Source organism: Petaurus breviceps, unplaced genomic scaffold, assembly GCF_028583685.1.
Source record: "Petaurus breviceps papuanus isolate PSGF00001 unplaced genomic scaffold, PetGlider_PUasm1.0 89983, whole genome shotgun sequence".
NCBI lineage: Eukaryota > Metazoa > Chordata > Mammalia > Diprotodontia > Petauridae > Petaurus > Petaurus breviceps.
This window is the reverse complement of record NW_027187150.1, coordinates 190,196-215,496: the sequence shown is the minus strand read 5'-3', so window position 1 is coordinate 215,496 and position 25,301 is coordinate 190,196. Positions and strand designations below refer to the sequence as shown.

At 36.6% G+C, this 25,301-nt stretch overlaps 1 protein-coding gene across 8 annotated transcripts in view; it reads left to right on the top strand.

Annotated features, from left to right (window-relative positions):
• Window positions 1-25,301, top strand: part of LOC138176559 (utrophin-like) — a 382,659-nt gene that overhangs the window by 176,389 nt on the left and 180,969 nt on the right. Inside the window, exon 1 of one of the 8 annotated variants that reach the window (XM_069107338.1) lies at window positions 8,193-9,701. The exons of the other annotated variants lie outside the window; for them this stretch is intronic. Within the exon in view, the coding sequence (XP_068963439.1) occupies window positions 9,608-9,701 (94 nt within the window). The 5' untranslated portion in view covers window positions 8,193-9,607. Of the gene's footprint in view, window positions 1-8,192; window positions 9,702-25,301 lie in introns of those variants that run through there. 8 annotated transcript variants of the gene reach the window in all.

Sequence of the window (25,301 nt, the reverse complement as noted above, 5' to 3'; positions counted from 1 at the left end):
GTGTCCAGTATTTCAATAATCTTAAGCTTTTTACTCCTGTTTTGGGAATGCAGTATGGAAAAGAGGTTGTATGTGCCCAGTGACATTTTGTTAAATGTTTTGGAAAACTGTATGGAACTGCTGCTGGTGAAGAGTGTAATAATACCAGCCAGCTCTTGCATCATTGTCTAATGATGTCTGGCTCCCTATTTCTTTGTGTGCTGAGGCTTAATGTTAATGACTTTATTTTGAGAGTCTTAATTTCATTTGAATGCTGCACCTGTTGTGGGCTGTTCTTGCTGCATGAAATCCATAGCCCAAGTAACTCTCATTCACTTCCTTTTCCTCCCCCATACTTTTACTCTTTCCGGTATAGCGGATGAGCAGATTAATAACTCAAACGAAAGGGCAACTTCATTGAAGGTCATGATTTTAGAGGTTTGAGAGGATAAGCCAGTCCTAGATCACTTAACGTGCTGTTGCTGGGAAACTGGAGTCTGAGTTCATTTAAGAGGCCAAGCTTTTAATTGGCAGTTTGAATCTATGTCTCTGCCAGAAGGGGGGGAGGGATGGGTGGGATTCAACAGCTGTTGCTACCTGATATCTGAAACATTATTGCTATTGAGGAACATGCATTTCCTCTCTTTTGCATTTAGACATTGGGTGCTCCTGTGAGAGAAAGAGAGGGGGCAGAGGGAAGGAGGAAATGTTACATAATATAGTTTAATTTTAGAAAAATGTTCTTAATTTCTTGAAGCTTTCTTTTAATCCAAGTAATTTAACATTAGAACTTGGGATATTGTTTCTGACTTAGGGTTCTGCAAAACTGGTTTTGTGCCTCAATTTCTTGATCCATACAAGTAGTAATAAGAAGGCAATGTGGGACAGTGACATGAGCATTGAACTTGGACCCATGGGACCTGAATTTGAATCCTAGTTCTATTATTTTTAATACCTGAATGACTTTGGTCAAGCCAATCAAACCTTAATTATCTGAACCTCTGTTTCTCATCTGTAAAAATTGGAGGGGTTGGACTTGATGACAAAACCACCTTCCAGCTCTAGAGGTCTTCAAGCAAATGCTGGATGATCATTCGTTTACTGTGTTGTAAGGAGAGGTTGGGGAGGAAGTCTTGTTCAGATATAGTTTCGACAATATAGTCCCCTAGTGCCAACTCTTTTAACTCTCATTCCTTGAGGTTCAGTCATTCTGAACCCAGGGAGAGGAAATTCTACTCAGAGAAGAAGCACCAGCTGATGACTGTTTCTTGGAAGGCTTCCTCCTCACTTAGTGGAAGGAGAGGTTGCGTAAGCCATCTGTATTTTAGGCTTTAGGAGTATGATTGTTTGACATTAATCTTATCCCTTTTGTGAATTTATGGCTTATGACCCTATTGATGTATTAAGAATTTCAGGGGCGGCTAGGTGGCGAAGTGAATAGAGCACCAGCCCTGGAGTCAGAAGAACCTGAGTTCAAATCCAGCCTCAGACACTTAACACAAAAACTAGCCCTGTGACCTTGGGCAAGTCACTTAACCCCAATTGCCCTCCCCCAAAAAAAGACAAAAAAAAAAAAGAAAGAATTTCCAAGGTATTCTAATGAATAATTCATAAAACAGCCAGTGTGGTGCAATGGAAGGGACATCAGCTTGAAGTTGAGGGAGGAGGTACTCAGAAGAATTAAGTCATGCCTTCTCTTGCTTCTAATTGCTACCCTGTCAAATAAAGTCTGTAATAAATGTTCTACTCACTTATGGGGATATTCTAAGGATCACATAAGATAATAAATGTGAAAGAACCTTAAATAATATAAAGGATTTTTCTAGTATCAGGCAGTATTAATATGTACATTTAAAAAAAAAAACTATTACTATTTTTTGGAGGGGGGAAGGCAAGGGTTAAGTAACTTGCCCAAGGTTACACAGCTAGTTTTTTTTGCGTTAAGTGTCTGAGGCTGGAACTGAACTCAGGTCCTCCTGACTCTGGGGCCAGCGCTTTACTCACTGCGTCACCTAGCCACCCCCAAAATTCTTTTTTTTTAATTAAAAAAATTTTTTTTTGCATTTTGGAGGGCAGTTGGGGCTAAGTGACTTGCCCAGGGTCACACGGCTAGTTTTTGTGTTAAGTGTCTGAGGTTAGATCCGAACCCAGGTCCTCCTGACTCCAGGACCGGTGCTCTATTCACTGTACCACCTTGCTGCCCAAACTCATTAATCTTTAGGAACTAAACCCAATACTTTGGATAGACTCAGAATTGTAGGACTGGAAGACAGCTTAGGGAAAATCTAGTCCAATTTCTTCATTTTGGGGCCAGGAAGCTAAGAACCCAGAAAGTTGAGCTGACCTGCCAATGGTTATACATCTAGTGTGGGAATGAGTGGCAAAGCTAGAATTGGAAAACCACTCCTGATAGCTTTGCTCACAGTTTAATGTTCTTTTACCACACAGTCTCATGATGACTCAGACTTGGTTTTTCTTTCTTTTTTCTTTTTCTTCCACATCTGGATCTTCTTAATGGACTCTGAACCCAAGTTTCCAGAGCAGAAGCCTTACATTTCCTCTCATATTTCTGTGTCCTCCTAGGATATATTTAAAAAAATGGATTGTTAGCCCATATCCTTCAGATCATGTGGTCTCTTAAAGGCTCTTTCCAGTCTCCTTCATATTTACATGGGAATCTGGATAATGTCAGTTGTGGTTTATGTCAAAGTGACACAAACACATCTACTTTATACAGAACTTTTCTCCTTAGCTGTGTTCTGGTAACACCTATGTCAGTTCAGTTATACTGGGTTCTGGGGATAAAAAGGAAAAAAAAGTCTGCCTTCAAGGAATCCAATGAACATTTTACCTAGGAGTTTGTATGTATGTATGGGGATTTGCTATGTACACAGGTTGTGTGCTTTTCTGATCCTTACTTCCCAATTGTATTTATTTTGTATGTATTCATATATGTATCTATATTCATGATGTTTCTTTTGGTAGAATATGTTACTTAAGTTGCTGCATCTTTATCTTTGTATCCAAAGACCCTAACATAATGCTTGGCAAATAGTAGACACTTGTTAAATACTTGATTGATTGATAGGGATTGCCGGTAGCAAAGAGAGATCAAATAGAGTGGTGTAAAAATACTTGAGAAATGGAATAGTATCAATGGCATCTGGGATATGGGGGCAGGGAGTCAGAAGCTTTCATAGAAGAGATGGCATCTGGAGCCTAGGAAGTGTGCATTGGAGAGCTGAACTTGGAATCATTTAAGTCCTTTAGTTCTGTGTGCAGAGGGCCATCTGGTGATCACATGTGTGGCATGAGTGGTCTGCAGGTTGGCATGTTTAATCAAACCCACCAGGTGGGCTGTATTTGCCTCCCCTTGGACTATAATGGTGAATCCTTGAAGTTCAGGCTAATCCAAATTAGAGTTCTTTATTGCCCCTTTTCTTCACACCTGTAGCATTGAATATGTGTGTATGTATTTTTTTTTTATTTTTTTTTTGCCTTTTGGAGGGCAATTGGGGTTAAGTAACTTGCCCAAGGTTACAAGGCTAGTTTTTTTTGTGTGGGTGTTAAGTGTCCAAACTCGGGTCTTCCTGACTCCAGGGCCAGTGCTTTACTCACTGCGCCACCTAGCTGCCCCCAAAAGTCACATGTATTTTTCAATTAAATTTTGTTGGGGTGGCATAAAGAAGAGACTGAGTTTCCACAGATAGCTACTATTGAGCCCCTTGAACAAGCTGACTAGCACATAGTAAGCGTTTAATACATGCTTGTTGACTGACTGAATCTCTTCCATTTCTCTGCCATAAAGAGTCTTGCTGGTGAATTGGTAGTGATAGGAGAATCTGGCTCAAGTAACATCTCAGCTGCTATTGCAGACCTTCCCTTGTGAATTCTATTTAGATCAGATCCTAGATTCCTTGCCAGTAGTACTCCTTCCTGCCAATGACTGGCACCATATGCAGCTGGCTTCTTTTGGTGGAGGGATGTCATTAATCACCATAGGCTTTGAGACATTTCTGCCATTTCTAGATTGGTAACAGAGACTCCTTGGAATACTCTTGACTTTTTCTGCCTGGAGAAAGCCATGATGCACATGCCTGAAATTTTTTTGGTGGGGGGGTGAGAATGAGGTGAGGATGTTGGAGTATCATTTTTCTATTGTTTCTGGGAGACTAGAGATCAGAGCAAAAATGAACTAAAAAAGTTATCTTGGTCTATGAAGTCCTATAATTAAACTAGGAACCAGCAGCTACCAGTCTGTGTGTACTAGAAGAGAGGGATATGTGGCTGCATTGATTAAGACATTATCTTAATTTTCATTTGATGGAATGAATACTACCTCATGCTCCTACCAATTCTGTATATTATAGGGGAAAATTTACCAACGTCTCCAAATTTTTTCTAAAGAAACAAATATTGTTGACTACAGGTCGTTAGTAAAAATTTGGATATTTTTGGATATTCATTGGATGTGGCATAGATAAGTCTCTTCAGACAGACTGAACAAGATGACCTCAGAGGTCCTTTTCATTTTGAAAATTCTGTGTTTCTGGCCTCAGGGTGAGAAAAATCCTACTGGGGGAAGAAATACCAGCTGATGACTGACCTTTCTCCTTTCTCAGTAGGAGAGGCCCTGCAAGCACCTATGTGTTTACATTTTTGCAGTGTAATTGTTTGCTATTAATCTTATTCCTTATGAAGCTTTCTCTATTTAACTGGAAGAAAGGTTGTAATTTACCCCTGGTATGCACCTCCCAAGTTTCCTTCTCTATTAATTCATCATGCCCACTATATCCTCTTGACTTTCCACACATGATTAAATGCCTGTTCATTTAAATTATGAATTGGTTCATTTGTCTTTGCCTTTATTATCATTGAGTCTGTACTATTTGTGTTAGGTTGTAAACTCCTATGTAAGAATTCTGTAAGAAAGTTGATTAATACCATCACCATTCATGATTTCAGAGGACTGATGATCAAATAAACATGTTTTCCATGACAGGAGGGTGATGGATTTAGGGTCATTTAGCAAAATACATGACTGTGAATATTTGTTAGAATGAATTTCTTCTTTTTTTTGCTTTTTTACCTCCTAATGGTGAGAGGGTTAGAGGGAGAGCAAAATGGATTAAAATTTTTTTTAAAATAGAAAGTTGGGGGAGGTGTGCCACGGTGGTAGAATGTTTCATGTCCTTTCAGATGAGGTCATTTTATTATTAGCTTTTCTTAATTGTTTGGGGGAGATCTTAACTGTAAATGTGTATGATATAAAACCAAAATACATCAACAAAACTTTTTTAAAAGGCAAAAATAAGTGCCTATAGGTAAAAGGTTTTGTAGTGCTTTGCCCAGAATGTTGTCCCAGTCCCTTGTTTCTTTCCCCTAAAAGGCATTTAATAAGCATAGCAACAATATTGTCCATCATTTTCCTCTCTGTACTACAATGAGAACAGTAAACTTAACCTCAGGTTTTATTTATATTTTGTGCATGGGAAAAATAATCTCATGAGAAATAGTTTAGTCAGTTAAATAACTAAAGGTTTTGTTTTTATTTTAAGGACTTTATTTTAGTGACTTTAACCATAATATAGTAATGGATTACTTTATATGTTTGATGTTAAAAGCTTGTAAAACAGTACAGGATGTTTTGTTGGCAACAGTTTAATGTGATCTAAAAACAAAGATAATTAAATCTAGAAGATATTGGTGGAATAAAAGGATCTTGATATGGGTATCATTTGTTTGCTGTGAAGGATATGTTCCCATAAAATTTACCGTCATGACAATTTCCAAATGAATTTCATTTTTCCTATTCATTCTGTTACAGAATCAGAGAGCTATTGTTTGGGGGGAAAATGTTGCTCTCCCAATATATTAAGCTCTCATTTCAATAAATCTGTGAGGATCACCTAACTTCAAAATAAAATGATATATTTCTGATTAAAACTTTTCAAGAAATGCAATAGATCCCATATTCTTTTGTGTTTCGTGCCCTTGATGTGTATGTGTGGAGGGGGCAGGGAGAGAAAGCAATGGGTTCTCCTCACATTGCTTTGGTCTTCCTCTACACAGGATCAGGTTTTGTTTTTACTAATTTGACTTGACAGATAAAGGCATGAGTTGCAAGCTGTATGTGCTTCTAGATGATGGAAAGAATGAAGAAAATGTATACTTTAAGGCTAAGGTCTTCTCTGTTGGTCTTAGCTTTATATAAAAGATGCTCTGCATGGCACACACTAGCAGGAAGATTTGTTTCAGGCGGTGATGCTTCATTCTTTCTTTTTTATATCACCTCCTGTAATTTCAGATGGTTTGTTTTGTAAGTCCCTCTCTCCTCCCCACTGGGCTTTTTTTTCCTTTCCTGATAAGAGAACTAGGCAGGCAGCCAGTAGCTATTGAGCTATAATAGAGCCAGTGGTATGTACAAAATTTGATTACTGCTGTCAACACCAGATTGAATTAAAAAAATGCATGTCTCAGACAGATACTTGTAAAATAAATGGTCTATTGAATTCAGGAGTAGTAGGAATGAGGCCATCATATTCTCTAATGAATGAAGTCATCTATAGATAGAGAGTGAGTATATGACAAGAGGGAGGAATTAAAAAAATTATGGAGATATTAAGTTACCTTTTGGGAATTTAGCATCTTTTGATAACCAGTTTTCATTTGACACCTGCTTTCTACACAAACATTTACACTGACTTTTAGTGAAGTGTTCGGACTTGTTTGTTTTTGTAAAAATTATTTTCTTATTTGCCCCTTAATGTTAGCTGCGTCTTTCATTCACATGAGATTATACTTTAAAAATTGTTTACCTACCCTTTCTACATAATGTAAATTTAGAGAAGTCTTACTGGGATATATAGATAACATTTACTATTGGTGGACGATAATATTTACATTAATATGAATGATATTTTCAAAACTTCTTACAGTGGAAAGTTTTAGTCAACACCTGTAAACTCAGTTGTCACTTCCATATTCTATTTTATTATGCCAAGAAATGGGACAGCATTGGATTACAGAGTTATTTTGTAAAAATAGATACTTGATTTATTGAATTAAATATTACCTGTGGTAGAGCCTATAGCATTGTGGTGAAAGAAAATGAGTTGAAAGAGTTAAAAGAAAATTTTCTTGGGGACCCTTTATCCTAAAGGGATCTCTCTCCCTCTGTGCTCTCATAGCATTTTGTTCATAAGAAAACATCTTAAACTTAACATCTTTTATTCTAAGTATTAGTGTACTTGCCTTGTCTTTCCTGCTAGATTATAAATACTTTGAGGGCATTTTGTAACCCCATGGAACTTTGAAGATAGGAAGAACCTTATGAATGAACCTTTGTTGAATTGGATCTAGGATTTAAAGGAGGAGAGATTATTCTTTTGACTTGACAATATTTATGAATTTCCTTCAATGTTATGCTTTCTATAGATTTTTTTTTGTTCTTTATTGAGTTTTGGGATTCGTATTTTATTTGAAGTGATAAAATAAGAAGTGATAAAGAAGAAGCACTTTAAGAATCATCTTGTAATTTTCGCAGTATCAGACAGAATAAAATTTAGAGATTTTTGTATGGAATCCTGTAATTTCTAAGGAAAGAGACAATTTTGGTGTCTTTGGACCCGTGTATTTAATACTTACTTGCATAATCGTGGGCCCTCTGAGTTTTTAAATTCTAAAATCGAGGGAGGAATAATTAAGTGAGCATCTGGTTCCTGATCTAGATATGTCCTCGACAACTTTCATAATAAATCTTTTAGATTCTTACTCCCATTTAACAAAGAACAGTGACTCATTCAGAATTACATAGCAATCAGTGGTAAAGTTGATTGGACTCCAGGCCGCTTGATATTTCTTTCTTTAGCAATTCTTTGCTGCTTACAAAAGAGTACTCTAATTAAGCCTGCTTATATTTGTCAGATAGAGGGGCAGGTAAGAAGAGGGAACTGATTTCAAATGATTGGAAAGTAGTATTTACATTTATCATTTCTTTTAAAACTTAAAAAAACATTTTTAGAACTGGACTGAAGTTTAGGTATTTGCTGCAGGCTCACTTTCCTGATGGCACCTCTGCCAAAGTTGTTAGGGCTGTTGGGACACTGATAAGTTTGTACCACCAACCCCACTGCCCCCTTCCAGGCAGTGGCAAGTTAATTGGGCATTCCTTTACTTTAAACTTTCATTTTTATTGACAAAGACAAAATTTATGAAAAAATTTTAGGTATTTATGTTGTTCCAAAGCATGGAAGTATTTCATTCCTTTCCTCCCATTGTATTATTTTTTTGCCTTTTTTTGGAGGGGGGGAGGGCAGGGCAGTTGTGGTTAAGTGAATTGCCCAAGGTCACACAGTAAGTGTTGCATGTCTGAGGCTGGATTTGAACTCAGGTCCTCCTGACTCCAGGGCCTGTGCTCTATTTACTGCCCCTCCTAGCCTCCCTTCCCATTGGTTCCTTTGCTTACAAATATCTTTCTAATCCTGCGGGGCCATCTCTAGTTGTCCTAATCTGTAGCTTGCCACTGGACCCAGATGGCTCCAGAGGAGAAAGTGAGACTGGTGACTTTGCACAATTCTTACTCACTTAAATCCAATTTGCTTGCAAGTGAATTCACCTTTCTGATGTTATGGTCCTGTTCGAGAATGAAGGAAAAATGACAACAGAAGGATAGATGAGTCTAACAAGCAAATAGGGGAAAAATAGAGCATTTAGGTCAGAGAGAATAGGTATAAGGAGAAGTGTGAAAAGCATGAAGCATATTTGGGGAGCTGAGATTATGGAGGGAAATGTTTTATTCTGCTTTCATTCCAAGTTCACTTGTATGAGAAAAGAAAAAAAGTATTTGTAGATAGTAAATACAAACAGAGTAATCTAGCTCTTTACAATGGATACTTTCTGTTTAATACCACATGTAAGGATATTATAAAAGCCATTTGATTTTTTCTTAATCTCTGTGCTTGTAAAATAAAAAATGCAATTAATTTTTGAAACCTAGTGAATTCATAAAAGATTTTCATGCTCACAGGATAACCCACTTTATATGAGGAGTTGGGCAAAGATTTACCCATTTATAATAACAATAAAATATAAATATAAACGGTCAAATATAATAAAATAAATAATATAGAGTATAAATAAAATAAATAATGCAATCAATAGCTAGCTTTTCTATAGCACTTTAATGTTTGTAAAGTGCTTTACAAATATCTCATGTCAGTAATCAAAAAACGTTTGATAGTCACTTAAAAAAAGGAAGCAAAGTTGTAAGTTGTGATTCTTTATTGCAGATCTCTTAGTTGCATTTTAAATACAAATCCGTTAGTTGCATTTTAAATAAGTTGTATGATATTTAGATATAAAAGTAATAAAAATGGAGAACCAAAAAAACCTGCACGAGGAGATTGCTTTTACTGTGATGCGTAACTTCCTGTCTGGTTTGTGAGAAGGGTGGGTTAAGTCTAGTCAGATCCTCTCATGGGAAAAATAAATGTCACACAGAAAAAAAAAAAACCCAACCCAAACCCCCAGTAAAAAACAGGACATCCCAGTATGCAATTCGAGTGCTGCTTTTGTTATCTGCTTCCTCTACATCTTTTACCTTCTTTACTTAAACATAACTTAGGTGATGAGTGTACAGGCAGCTATTGCATTTCGATGGAAAAAGAATAATTTTGCTTTGCTGAATGATTCTGCTACTCAGGCTTGTGATCATTTACCAGGTAAGAGCATGACTGCTGGCCAGTATGGTATTCTACATACATAATGCCAGTGAACATCCACTCCCTATCATGTGGCCATTTTTGTAAACTCAGGAAACCTATTTTGCATTTCATTATCTTCTAAAGCCACTTCAGGGATTGGTGAAAGGACTCATTCTGTTCTCTTCTTCATGGTACACTTTCTGTTACAGGACACACACCTCAAATAGTCATAGATCAAAGGCTGTTCCACAGTTTTCTCTCAGAAAAGGGTACCTAAAGAGTTGTACGATAAGCCTAAAAATGTTTTTCTGCCTTTCCACAGTGGCTTACTGTATATGCACTATTTGCTTGCTTTCTCAATGGAATAACTTTTCTTGTGTCAGAAGAATACAGCGGTGAGTGTTTTGATGATAGACTTTCCCACCCACCACATTTAAATTGCTACTCTATGGCAAAAAAAAAAAAAACAACCAACTATTTTCCTTTTCAATCATAGTTTAGTACCAAAGAGGGATAGTATTGAATTTTGGAAATAAATGTTTGTAATGAATAATCCAGCTTTTTTTTGTCATTAGAAATTTGTTGAGTTCACCGACAACTTGTAAGAAACCATCCTTTCATGTACAGGTACCCAAACCTTTTCTGTCTGAGTGATTTGTAATACAGTTAATTCGTGGAAAAATTGAGAAATGTTTCATTTTCTCGCATTCATTCAAACTTGCATATATTTTAGTCCTCGTAATTAGCTTTGTAAAAGTTAAAATAAAATACAAACTAAACAGTATATATGTGTTCAAAACCAGTCACACAGACTCATGGTTTGGAAGTGGTAACTTTAGTATTCATAGCAAGTTCTTCTTGTTATTTAATTTACCGTTATGAAAAATTCTAGGCTTGTTAGGATTGTAGGATTTTCTTTAGAATTATTTTGCTAGTTTTTTTTCCTTTTGCCTCTTTCTTGAGAATATCTCCAATTTATCCTATATATATCCTTTTGTACAGAGTTGTATGCACATTATCTCCCCCATTAAATTGAGCTTCTTGAGACCCTGTTTTGTCTTTCTTTGCATTCCTAGAGATTAGCTCACTGCTTGGCACATAGTAGGTGCTTAATACTGTAAATTTGTGCTGATTTGACTTGACTGCCTACAAGGATTTAGGGCATTTAAGTATAGAGGTTGCACAAGTCCAAACTAAATGTGAATTGTACCTCTGTAATTCTTACTACTGTTGTACCTTTCTCAGCAAAGTTACTGTAGCTTTTTTCATTCCTCTAACATTCCCCCTTTCCCCCAGTCTTTTCTTTCTCATAGTCTCTCAATAGAGAATTAAAGTACTGTTCACAGTTAAGAACCCATGTACTAGGTTATTATTCTCCAAGCTATGACCTGTCAAAGTTTTCTGTTGCGATTCCTTTTGGTCTTCACTCTTCCTGCTCTCTTCCTATTTCTTCCTCTGGTTCTAATTGTCTCTCTGTTCTTTGTTGCTCCTAGTTTGAAGGGATCAACGTGGTGGTTAATTAATTAATTATTTAAAAAAAAATTAATTTGTTTATTTTTAGTTTACAACATTCAGTTCCGCGGTCCCTTGAGTTTCAGATTTTCTCTCTGCCCCCTCCCCCCAATGGAAGCATGCACTCAGATATAGGATCTACACATATCTTCACATCAATCATTAGTCAGGTTGTAAAGAAGGATTATAACTGATGGAGTGATCAGTGGGACAGAGGAAATAAAATATAACAAGAAAAATAAACAGAGAAAGTAGTTTGTTTTAATCTGCATTCAGACTCTCCACCTCTTTCTCTGGATGTGTATGTCTCTTTCGATCATGAGTCTTTTGGAGTTGTCTTATAACCATACATTGCTGAGGGTATCCCAGTCTATTGAAGTTAGTCTTACACATACATTGTGTCTGTGATTGTGTACACATTTCTCCTGGTTCTGCTCTTCTCACTCAGCATCAGTTTATATAAGTCTCTCCAGGTTATTATAAAGTCCGTCTGCCCCTCATTTCTTATAGCATAGTAGTATTCCATTACATTCATATACCACAACTTGTTCAGCCATTCCCCAACTGATGGGCATCCCCTTGATTTCCATTCTTTGCCACCACAAAAAGAGCTGCTATAAATATTTTTGTACATACAGGTCCTCCTCCCACTTCTCTGATCTCTTTGGGATATAATCCTAGAAGTGATATTGCTGGGTCAAAGGGTATGCACTTATTTATAGCCCTTTGGGCATAGTTCCAGATTGTTCTCCAGAATGGTTGGATCAGTTCACAACTGTAGTGGTTGATAAAATACAGAAAGGTAATATATGAAAATACAACTTTTAAGTGTAGGAATAGCAACATTTTAATGATCTGTTAGGATTTACAGATTGATCTGAATCTTACTTGATAAATAACTTTAATGTGGCCTCAGCATCCTCATCTATAAAATTAAGAGTTTCCAGCTAATAAATTTCCAAACTGGTTCCTGCCACCATGTCCTTGACTCTGCTCTTCACCGTGATTGTCAGCAGAGACTAGGGATTGCTGCTGACAATGTCTCTTCCTTTCTTCTTGCCTGAGGCTGTTGAGAGTGACCAAATTCTCCTTTCTTTTCAAGGAAATGAAAAAGTAGGCCTTTCTTAGAAAAAAACTTTGGACCATACACCAGCTGCAATCAGTTTGAAGATATTTGAAGGGTGCTACTTTATTAAAAAGAAAAAGGCCAAGTAGAATCGAAATAGTTTTAGAGGTGACTTTGGTTAAATAGTACATCAGGTAAAGAATATTGATCTTTTTTTTTTTTTAAGTCAAATACTTACTCTATATAAGCAGGATAAAACTTCATGTTTAGGGGAGAAGAGAAACTTATTACCTATTGGAAATAGAAATGCCATGAAGCAAGTAAGCTATATATTAACTAAGCTTTGTTTGAATGTAGTTTCCTTTTTCCATTTCCTCTAAAGGAAGTGGCACATTTATTTAGCATTGTTAGTGTCTGAGGCCATTCACTGAGAACTCCTGCTTTCCCCTTCCTTATCCTACACCCCTCTGAAATCATCTCTATCTGCTCCAGAGAAGACCCTTCTCCATACTAAAGAAGACTTTTCCATACTGAAATCAACCACCTAATCCTGTCCCTTCTTTTCTTCTCCAAGTATAGCCCTCCATTATCATCTCTATTTTTCTATCTAAGATAATAATCATTTCTCCCTGTATACTAGTGTACACTGTATACTAGTACCTTGCTTGTTGTTTACAAACATGTCTAAGACTTCCCTTATCCTCAAAAAAATCCTCCCTAGATCTCCCCATGATTGCCAGTCATTTCCTGTATATCTTTTTACCTCTTCTCAGTTAAACTCCTTGAAAAAAAAAGCCATCTGTCTTAGGTGTCTCTGTTTCTCATCTCATATGGAACAAGTACAAAGTAATTTCTAGAGGGAGGACTCAGGCATAATAAAAGGGCAATATGTTAATAATAGATCAAGGTTTCCAGATGGCGCAATGAAATGGTAGGAGTGGGTGGGACAGGGGAATACAGGCAACTGTCTGACATAGAAGAGTATGACGAGGTGGGAAATAGTAGTGTTTGGGGTGGGCCTGAATCAGGCAGGCACTCTTAGGTCATTTAACAGTTAACAAAAAAAAAAGTTTACTTAGCTATAGCATATTTATCTAATAAACATATTTAATAAGAGTACTCTAATATTTAGCATAGATATGCCTCTATATAATAATAATAATAGCAGCAGCAATTCAAATTTATAGTGCTGAGTGCTTTATAAATATTATGTCATTTGATTCTTTTATTTTTTTTGCTTTCTTTTTTTGGAGGGGGAAAAGCAGGGCAATTGGAGTTAAGTGACTTGCCCAAGGTCACACGGCTAGTAAGTGTTAAGTGTCTGAGGCTGGATTTGAACTCAGGTCCTCCTGACTCCAGGGCTGGTGCTCTATTTACTGCGCCATCTAGCCAACCCTCATTTGATTCTTACAACAATTCTTATCCCCATTTTGGAGTTGAAGAAACTGAATCAGATAGAGATCAAGTGACTTGCCCAGGGTCACACAGCTAATAAGTCTATCAAGGCCAGATTTCAACTCTGATTTTCCTGATTACAGTCCCATTATTCTATCCACTCTATCACATAGCTGCCTGATACTAATTTAGTCAGTAGTCAACAGTTAGTAAATGCTCATTAAATACCTCCTATGTACTAGGCACTGTGCTAAGTGTTGGTGGTACAGATATGAAAAGGAACAATCCCTGCCCTCAAGTAGCTTACTTACAATCTAACTGGGGAAAGAGAATATACAAAAAAGGAAGCTGAAAAAGGTGGGGAAGATACCCAACATGGGCTTGATGGAGAAGTCAAAGCAGTTTAATATGAATGCAGCCATGGGAAATATCTTAGACAACTAGATGGAAGTTAAGAATACCAGGGCACTGTGGGTCCTGCCTGATCTTTATAGAAGGTTTTGTGGAATCCTGATGCAAAACTATATTTTACAAAAGGCTTGCCCTTGATTACTGCCCAGGGTCACTGTCAGGATGAGTAATTGGAATAAGATTTTAGTGTGTGTATTTTGATTCTTACTGATGAAATATTAACCATTTTCCAGGGCTATTATTCTTCATTTCTGCTTTGATGTTAACTCCACATTCCTGTATTCTACTTAACATTTGAATGGTCAGTTTATGTAATTAATTATACTTATTAGACATAAGACTCTATAAAATAATTTTTTTCTTCAAACTTTATCTGATTTGAGTCTTCCTTTCATATCCATAACCATGTTGTCCATGTCTATTTACAATTTAATTGGCAGAGAAATGGCTTAGAAATAATTCTTATCCTTCCCCATCATATATGTTTATATATATGTGTGTGTCTGCATCTGTCTGTGTATGGAATAATTATAAAATAGCAAGTCTGGTTTAAAAAATTATAAATACTATACATAGTCCTTGATTTACACACATCTGACATTAAAAATAAACTACTTATAATGTATATACCTTTTCTTTTTGTTGGGGAATTGAAATGTGGGCCACTGAGGCAGTATTCCAGATTTGCAGAACAACCCCCCTCCTCTATCATTTGAAAACTGTTTAGTATTTACTCTTTATTGTTGTTGGTTTATACAAAATTCTGTCATTAAAGAATGTAAGGGAAAGTAAATGGGACTGGAATGAAAAGACTTTTGGCTGGTGAAAGGAAGAACTTTCTTTGGGAAAAGTCGGCCTTGGAGTTTGGTGAAGGTTTAGCTGCTGTTTCTTGAAGGCTGTGGTGCTTATTGGTGCCTGAGAGGTTATTTCAGATGGGATGAGTGGAATTGAGGAAAGAAGAACTTTAAAATTAAAAGAAGGATTTAATGAACTGGGAGTGTGGGATGGCAAGTAGATGAATTTGGCTGGAGTTCAGGGGCTTGAAAGGAATAAGATTAAAGAGTAGAGGTACTATCTTGATAGTTGATGAAGAGCAGATAAAAATTGCATTTAATAGTGCAGTGGTTCTCAAATCTTTTGATCCCAGACCTCCATTATGCCTTAAAAATCATTGATGACTCTCCCCCTCCCCAAAGCTTTTGTTTATGTGGGCCATACCTAACAATTTTTACTCTATTAAAAATTAAAGTGTTTTGGTATTACTAGGAAAATAGTTTTGACTTTGTAAAATTCCTTGAAATGTTCTCTGGACCCCCAAAATCCTTGGACCACACACTTTGGGAACCTCTGCTATGGCAGCTAGGGCTCTAGACTCAGAACAGGAAGACCTGGATTCAAATATTCCTGAGATACTAGCTGTACGACCTTATTACCTCTGTGACTTGATTTCCTCATCTATTAAATTGGGGGGTTGGCCTTCATGACTTCTAAAACCTTTCTGACTCCAAATCTCTTATCTTGCTATCCTATAAAGAATCAGAAATTAAGTATATTACCCTGCTACTTAATTTATCTCCAAAAAAAAGTTAGAGTTACAACTTAATATGTCTCCTCTTACTTCCTTTTGACCTTCATTGGAAGTGCATAGCAAGCTTTGACGTATTTAGTGCCTGGATTAGGTTCATGCTTTCACTTGCATTCTCTGACCCTGTGGTAGGGCACCAGGTGCTTCCTATTCTAACCACTTTCAAGTACAGGATCTGGCTTAAGTACAATTCAAGTGACCTGCTGCATGTTTTGGATTTGCTCTAAGTGGAATCATCTTATAAAACTACCTAAGCAAGTGATTTGAATAGCTAACAATAATAATAGCTAGCTGTTCACATAAGCACTTTAAAGTTTGAAAAAAAAAAAAACCTACTTTCATTTTATCCTCACAACAGGTGAGTGCTATGTGAGGCAGAACAAAAGTCAAGTGACCTGTTAAGAGTCACATAGTAATTGTCTGAGGCTGGATTTGAACTTAGATCTTCTTAACTTCACATGCAACACTCGTTTCCTTGGCTACCTAGCTGCTTGCAGAGTTTGCTACACATTTAACTTTGTTTACTGGAAGTTTTCTTGTAATGCAAAAGAAGATGAATAAATCTGAATGCTTTGTGATTTGCTAAAATAACATAAAATCTCCCGTTTGCTCCTCCCCTCTCCCCCTGCCCCAAATCTATAAAACAAAGGGACAGCTAGGTGGCACAATGGATGGAGCTTTGGGCCTGTAGTCAGGGAGACTCATCTTCCTGAGTTCAAATCTGGCCTCAGACACTTATTAACTATGTGAACCTGTTCAAGTCACTTAACTCTGTTTGCCTTGGTTTCCTTATCTGTAAAATGAGCTGGAGAAAGGAAATGGCCAAGTACTTCAGTATCTTTGCCAAGAAAACCCCAAATGGGCTAATGAAGAATTGGACATGACTGAAACAGCTGAACAATGTATAAGACCTTAAAAACACTTAAGGTTTCTGCTTAAGTTAAGAATAATGGATGTTAGCCAGGAATCATTGCAGACTTGATTTTTGTGGAGTATTTTTTAAATTAAATTATTTAATTCTTATATAATAATAGACACAGAACTCTGAATTTTAGATATTTATTATTTTTAAATATGGTTCTAACTAAATGTTAGATTTATGTCTAATTGTATTACTCCTGAGAATTTTAAGTTGGTTAGTTTTTGTCTTATCATGTAACTTATTTCTTTGTGGAGTTTGGCAAAACTGTTTTGATGAATTCATTTGAAATGGATCCTAAATTGCATTTCAGTTTTGCTATGTTGCAGGCTAAGACTCCTGGAACTGTGTTGAAATTTGGATTATACGAAACTCCTGACATTTTTTATTAAATTATTTACCTACAATTTGCATAGAGATGGGAAGTCTTAGTGTTTTTGGCCAAAGGCAATGAAGAGTCAGGTCACTGCCTGAAACTGAGCAGGTGTCTTGTTGGAGGCAAGGAAGATTGAGGGAGGGAAAGCAGAGGCTGAGGGCTGAGTTTTCCCATGAGGGAGATGGAGGAAATGATACTGGGGAATCAGAGCCAAGGAGTCAAACAGAGTCTGGGAACAGTTTTGATTGTTTCAGGCAAGACTTGAGTACTGGGGAGGGGGTAGGGAGCTCTCTGTTTTCTTACATCAGAGAGGTGTTTGAGAACAACTCACAAGGATTTAGAATCAGAAGACTGGGTGCAAATCTTGACCTTGCTACTGTGTGATAAGGAGACAAACCCCCTTCAACCTCAGTTTGCTTACATGTAAAATGAGGGGAATGAACCAGGTAGATTTCTAAAGTTCCTACCCTGAGTCCCAGTTCTATGATCCAATGATCCTCCTATGTTTCTAGAACATGTTAGTTATTCAGGCAATTTAAAAAAGAAGTATATTTCTGAGAGGTTGAGATGATTCACTTTGAATTAGAGCTGTGTGTTTATAAAAAAAAAAAAACCTCATGGTACCAGACTGGTTGTACATTGGTTAGTTTTAGCCTTAGAGTTGTTTGTTGAACAGTGTGATTTTTCACATCAAATCATTAAGCCCATGATTCTCTGCAGAGCCCATTTAATTTCAGTGCCAGTAACTGGCAGGAAGCATAGTGTTATTTAGGATAAAAAATAGCTAGCTGTTGCTGGGAGTCTATCTTTGTGGCAAGATGCCGGCATGTTTGGCTGGCTTTAGAGTTCATTTTCATTGTTCACTTATAATCATCAACTAAAGCAAGCAGAGGCAAAAGTTACGAGCCTTTCCTTTCCTTTGTTGTGTGGTATTTCTACTATTTGGTTGTGTTCATAGAGACCTCCGTTCTCCATACTGCTTTGTATTAAAAAATTGGAATTCCCTTTGAGCCCAAATGATCTTAGAGATCTTGTCATCTATCTAGAGGACCAAATTTCCTCTGAGGTCCATTAATGTCATGCTTTTTTTCTCTTCCCCCTCACCCCATGTCTTTTCATGTTGTTGAACCAGAACCTTGTGCCTAAGTTGCATTGGGGTGGTAAATGACACATCTGTATGAACTTCCCATTCACTTATCATTGGGCTTAAGGAATCCTAATGGTTATGCGCTCCGACCCCCTTATTTATTGATTGATTGCCTATTTTTTTTGGAGGGCAATTGGAGTTAAGTGACTTGCCCAAGGTCACATGGCTAATTTTTTTGTGTTAAGTGTCTGAGGCTGGATTTGAACTCAGGTCCTCCTGACTGCAGGGCTGGTGCTCTATTCACTGTGCCACCTAGCCGCCTCTCAACCCCCATATTTTAATGATAAGAAAACTGCTAAGCCTTAATGAGGTTGAGTGGCTTGCCTGTGGTTACATGATGAGTAACAACAGAATAGGAATTTTTAACCTAGATCCTTTCACTCCATTTCTGGTTCTCTTTATGCTATTCCACACTGCATGTGATAGCAAGATTAACAATATCTTGTTCCATTTCAGCTTTAAATCTATGAACCTGATTTCATGAAAATAAGGAGTTCCTAGTGTGTATGTAAGCAGCCTTCCTGCCTTTTTCTTTTCCCCTCCTTCCAGATCAGCTATTAATTCTTGAGGGTGGCCACTAAGAGATAAGTGATTTTCCTATGGTCACACAGCTAGTAAGTGTCAGAGTGGGATTTGTACCCTAGTTTTCTCTACTTTCTACCCCCATGCTGCCTCTTACTATTTTAGTATTCCTAGCTTTTAATTTGCACAAATATTACTACTATTTAAATTAGGCAAATAAAAATTAAAATTTTGTTAAAAGTAATGAAAGGCTCTCCTATTTTTGTGGAGTCAAAAAATAAAGAGAAAATCAGTAGTATTGCCTGAAGTATAAGAAATGATGTACAAAATATCTTCATTTAATAGCTATTTTCCTGATTGGAAGCTCCAATTGTGAAAAGTAAAGAGGATAGGACTTTTAACAACATTAGATATGAGGAAACTGGAGAACAAGGTATGTTGAAAAAGACCCAATGAAGGCAAGGATTAGATAAAAAAGAGAATGGGAATCAATCAAGTTCTCATTCTAATACTTGGGAAGTACTCATTCTCAAGGGATTTGTTTTGAGGCCTGTACTAACAGCAGTTGATACTCAGATTTAAGGGGTGCTTGTTGTTGTTTAATTGTCTGACTCTTCATGACTGCCTTTGGAGGATACAAGATATTGGAACGGTTACCTGTAATTTCCTTCTTCAGCTCATTTTACAGATGAGGAAACTGAGGCAAACAAGGATTAAGTGATTTGTCCAGGCTCACACATCTCGGAAGTGTTTGAGGCCAGATTTGAACTCAGGAAGATGTCTTCTTAACTCCAGGCCTGGCATTCTATCTACTGTACCACCTTGTTGACCTGATTTAAAGGACAGCTAATGCCAACTTGTAAAGAGGTCTTCAGGGGGAGCTAGGTGGTGCAGTGAATAAAGCACCAGCCCTGACATCAGGAGGACCTGATTTAAAAACTTGACACTTAACTAGCTATGTGCCCATGGGCAAGACACTTAACCCCAATATTGCTTTGCCTCCCCCCCAAAAAAGAAATAAAGAAAGAAAAAAAAAAAGAGGTCTTTACTGGTTATCGGTGGAGCTATGTTAAGTCCTGTATGGTTTTAACATTTTTGTCAGTGACTTGAATGAAAGCATGTCCATCAAATTTACATAATGATGACATATAGACACAAGCACTTAAAAAAGAAAAAAGACATGGGCTTTTTCATGTAGGGGCAAATACCATTACTCCCTTGAATTGCTGGCAAAGACAGGACTTGGATTTTGTTGATAATCATAGCAATTACCCTGAGTTGTCAAATAGAGGTTAAATTATGTTCAGTGCATTTGGAGTTGGCCTCAAAGCTAGGAGTTCACATTTTTGAGCCATGCTGTTTGTGTGACCCTAGGCAGTTCACTTAAGCTCTCGTGTCCCAGGCAACTTTTTATGAGAAATTGCTCCTCTGAATTAGAGAATTCCTAAGTTCCCTACATTGATGAAACCACAAGTCTTTTAAAAAATGTTATTTAAGAAGATAAAGAAGATGTGTAATATATTTTAGAAAGATTTCAATCAAAAATATGTTGTTCAGAAGGTTTTTGTTGTTTGAGGCGAACCACTTAATCGAGAAAACATGACATGTGGAATTCACTATTAGTGATACTGAGAAATGGAAGGGGGAGGGGGGAGGAGAGAGAGACAGAGAGAGAAACAGAGAGACAGAGAGAGAGACACACACACACACAGACTGAGACTAGTTTATGGAGTTATTAAGCTATAAAGGATTTAAGAGATCATTGAAACTACTCCTCCCCACCATCCCCCAGTTTTACAGGTAAGGAGAGTTCTCACAGAGCAACTAGGAAACAAACCCCAGTCTGCTGACATTAGGGTTTGTTATATTTTATCACCAGATTTTCCCATTTAATTTTGGAAATACACGTTAAGCACACGAAGTTGTGTAGTTGCTTAGTCAAAATAGTGTTCTTACATCAAGATCAAGCTCTAGAATATGATTTGTGTACATGTGTATTATATCTAAACAGATTAAAATAAGTTCTATGGGAAGGTTGGTATTGATTGAGTTAGATCACTATTTTTCCCACTGGTATCTGTGCTTCCCAGATGATTATTTTAAACATTTTAAAAATGTTTTAAAAAAATTTGATGTTAAAACATATGTACTTGATGTTGAAATACTTGATGTGTGTCTGTATATGTATAAACACACACATGTGATTATGAATAACTCTATTGAGAACAGATTTCATTTGTAGGATTTGCTATTCATGCAACAGGAGCAGATTTTTTTTTTCCCCCTGGGGAGGTGGGGACATTGGGCAGTTGGAGAGAATGAAATACAGACATATATAATGGGTTTCAAGATACAATTTCCTTTAAGAAATGAAAATACTTAAAAGAAATCTTGCAAACTCTTTCAGTTTTAATAAACTGGATGTTTTAAAGTCTTTATTTCTTTAAAGAAAATAATCAGGTGGATTTTGTCAATATCTTTGATCTGAATCTTGTGAAAGGAGACCTAGTAGATTAATAATAATAAAGGTATTGCTGCTTTTAAATAAATTCATTTTAAAGCAGGATCTATGAATTAAAAAAAAATACAATTTGAGGGACGGCCAGGTAGCACAGTGAGTAAGAGCACCAGCCCCAGAGTTGGGATGACCTGGGATCGAATCTGGGCTCAGACACTTAGCACCCACCCAGAAACACCTGGCCATGTAACCTTAAGCAAGTTACTTAACCCCAATTGCTTAAAAAAAAAATACAATTTGATTTACAAAAATATTAAATTTAGTAGAAAGACAGGAAAATGGCTATTATTAAAGTGAAAATACAATTATTTTACTAGTGTCCTAGAACCCCATAGGGCAGGAAGGGAATGCAGAAGTTATCTAAAGTGTGAAGCTCTTCTGTTCATCTGCAGTGTGCCCAATAATGGATTGTCCTCCCTTTACTTGCTAAACTCTACCTATTGGAAACTTATTAATCTTCTAGGTACATTTGGAACTAAATTTTTAGGACATTTTCTTTCATATTGAGTTGAAACCTATTTCCTCATAATACTCATCCATAGGCCTAGTATTGTGCTGTAGGCCCAAGGAGAAGACTTAAGTCCTTTTCCAGGGATCAAGAATTCAGAGATTTGAAGACGAGCCATATAGCTTAGTCTAAGTTCCTCGAATGCAGAAGCTGTTTTCTAAAAATATTTGTCTTTATTTTTAAAAGCTTTATTGATTACTTTTTGAAAACATCATAGACATTTCTAGATACATACTCTCCTTCCTTTCACTCCTTACATTTGTGAATCTAGGCCTTGTAACAAAAAGTAACTGTTAAGCAAAAACAATTGATTCAGAGTCCTACCTCTGACATTGTATGCAACATTTCTGGTCGGGTAATCAGACCCTCTCTCTTAGTCAATAGAAGAGAGGGAGGTTTCCTTGTATGATTGCTGTCACCAAGATTATAGCAGTTATTCAGGTTTTGATTTTAATTTTTTTTAATTTTCCATTTAAAAATATTTATTTATCATTTAACATTCTTTTTTTTAAATTGAGTTCCAGATTCTCTCCCTCCCTCCACTCCTTCCCCCTCCCACTGAGATGGTGAGCAATATATTAATTATACATGTGAAATCATGGAAAACACATTTCAATATTAGCCATGTTGCGAAAAAAGCAAGAAAAATGAAATGAGAAAATTATATTTCAGTTTGCAATTAGTTCTCTCACTCTGGAGGTGGATAGTTTTTCATCATGAGCCTTTAGGAATTGTTTTGAATCACTTTATTGATCATAATAGCCAAGTCTCTTCATATTTGATCATCATTATAATACTCCTGTTACAGTGTATAATGATCTCCTTGATTCTGCTCACTTCACTTTACGTCAGTTCATATATGTCTTCTCAGGTTTTTTTGAAGCCATCCTGCCCATTATTTCTTATAGAACAATAGTATTCCATCACAATCATGTACCACAACTTGTTCAGCTATTCCCCAATTGATAGGCATCTTCTCAGTTTCCAATTCTTTGCTACTACGAAAAGAGCTGCTATAAATATTTTTGTACATATAGATCCTTTCCCCATTTCTTTGGAATACAGACCTAGTTATGGTATTGCTGGCATTGACATTATTTTAGTTATGAAAACACTTTTGTAGCTAATTGAATAGACTTGGATCAGAATGGGGTTCTTGTTATGTATCACAGGTTTAAGAGCATGAAGAAACCATGGGGGCATGTAATCTAATTTCCTAATTTTATAGATGAAGAAAATGAAACACTTAGATGTGAAGGGGCTTGACTGTGATCACACAGCTAAGGTTTTAAACCCGAATTTTGACTTCAAATCCAGTGTGCTCTATTCAACATGGAAAGGAATCCAGGGAGAGCTATTTGTATATAGGCATAAAGATAGGAAGAGGGAGCTTCCAGGTGAGGATATTTCCTCTACCCATGAGAGTTATTATCTTCTTTGCACCTTATAGTTCTAGAAATTTGCTGAGCACATTGAAAAGTTAAGTGATTATACAGCCAACTTTCGTCAGAGGGAGGACTTGAAGATCCTAGGTCATCCTGATTTCTAGGTGAGCTCTCTGTTCATTACACCACACCTCCTCTCAATACAGGCATAGCAAAAATAAATTTGCACCAACCAACAACTTCACTAAGACATTATGGCCACATGCCATCATAAGGGGCTCCCAACATCTTCACCATCCTTTATACTCCTCTTCCCCCATAGCTTAGGATTTCTTGTTGCAGGAGTTTCTACTTCATCTAAGCTCCTTGGGAGCAAATTGTCCCCATAATATGTGTTTTTCAAAGCAATTAATGACATTGGGCATGGCTGTGTATTTTAAGCTAACAATCTAATATTCTTCAGAGCAAATTTTTCTTCTTTGACCCCTTTTAATAGATTTTAATTGATATCTTTGTTTTTATCTCACTTAAATTTACCCTTGTATTACCTTTTTTCCTCCCAAAGAATTATCCTTATGTCAAAGAATTAAAAATAGTGAGAAAAAATTTTAGCAAAACTTAATGTTAAGTTATCTCCCCCCCCCCCCCAATCTGAGTATGTGCAATGTCCTTCAGCTATGGGGGCCCATCCTCCTACAACAAAGGAATAGAAGGAGGTGTCATCTTATAACTCTTTGAGGTCAGGCTTGATTTGGGTAATTTTGCAACATACATTTTCAGTTGCTTTATGGTTGTTTTTTTCTGTTACATTGTTGTAATTATTATGTATGTTTTCTTGCCTCAGATTACTTAACTTTCATCAGTTCTTTGTAATCTTTGCATGCTTTTCTCTATTCATAGTTTCCTACAGCACAATATCATTCCATTACATTCATGTACTATTTGTTTAATCATTTCCCAATTGATGGGCATCTGCTTTGTTACCAGTTCTATGCTGACACAAAAAGTGTTGCTACAAATCTTCTGATCCTTTCTGTCAGTGATCTCTTTGGGAGTGTATATTTAATAGTGGAATCCCTTCATCCAAGAATATGGATATTTTGGCTACTGTACTTGCATAATTCCAGCTTGGTTTCTAGAATAGTTTTAGTAATTCATAGATCCAGCAACAACACCTTAATATGCCTGTCTTCTCACAATCCCTCAGACAATGACTATCCTCATCTTTTCTAAATTAATGACATTTGTAGATAAAACTGTAGTAGATGACAGTTCCTGAGATTCTAAAGGAGTAGAGAATAAACAAAAAGACTGTATATATTTTTAAAATCAAGCTTTCTTATTCTGAATTTAACAAACTGAATAATGTTTTCATATACAAAGTAAAACATAAAAGAGAACTATATGTGAAAAGATGAATATCACATACAGCTTGCTTTTCTAAAAAAGTCTGTAAGTTTAACATGCTACTTATAAAGCTCTCCTACTTGTCTGTATTTCTTTCAGAACTTTGTTCTGTTTTCTTCTGTGAATTAAAAAAATGCTTCATTTGATTCTCTTTTTATTTCCTTTCTTTTTTGTTTCCAATCTCATCACTCTTCACATGTCTAAATCTTACCCCCTTGCCCCCACAAAAAAAGTAAAAGTGTAATTCTTGTAACAATAAACATACTCGAACAAAACAGATTCATAAACTTGCCATTTCCAAAGATGTATGCCTGATTCTGTACCAGAAATCCATCTCCCGTCTGTCAGGAGATGGTAGCATGCTACCTCATCAGTCCTCTCTTCTATTTGGCTATTGCATTGTTCATAGTTAAGTCTTTCAAAGTGGTTCAAGAAAGGATATATTAATAACTCACATTTATGTAGTGCTTGAAGGTTTGCAAAACCACTTTAGATAAAGTGTTCCACCTTAAATATTTGTGTTAACTTAGCATAGTCATTTAGTTGGGCTCCGGGAGAAGTACCATATATTGTTCAGCTGATTAAGTATTCCTGAAAAAAAAATTTTTCCCCTCTATTTCAAAACAGTCTCATGCATTCTGAGGGTTTGCTTTTTAGAAGCCAGCAAATATCTAACATGTGATTGTGGGACTTGAAAAGCTTGGACTCTTGTTTACTGTTTTGCTCAGGATAACAGAATAGAATTCAGTAGAATGTAAGCTTCCTGAGGATCAGACTCTTGTTTTTTTCTCTGCATCCTGAACGCATAAAGGGGGGGGGGGGGGGCTGAATTAAAAAGTGCTTGTTGAATTGAATGAAATTTAACAG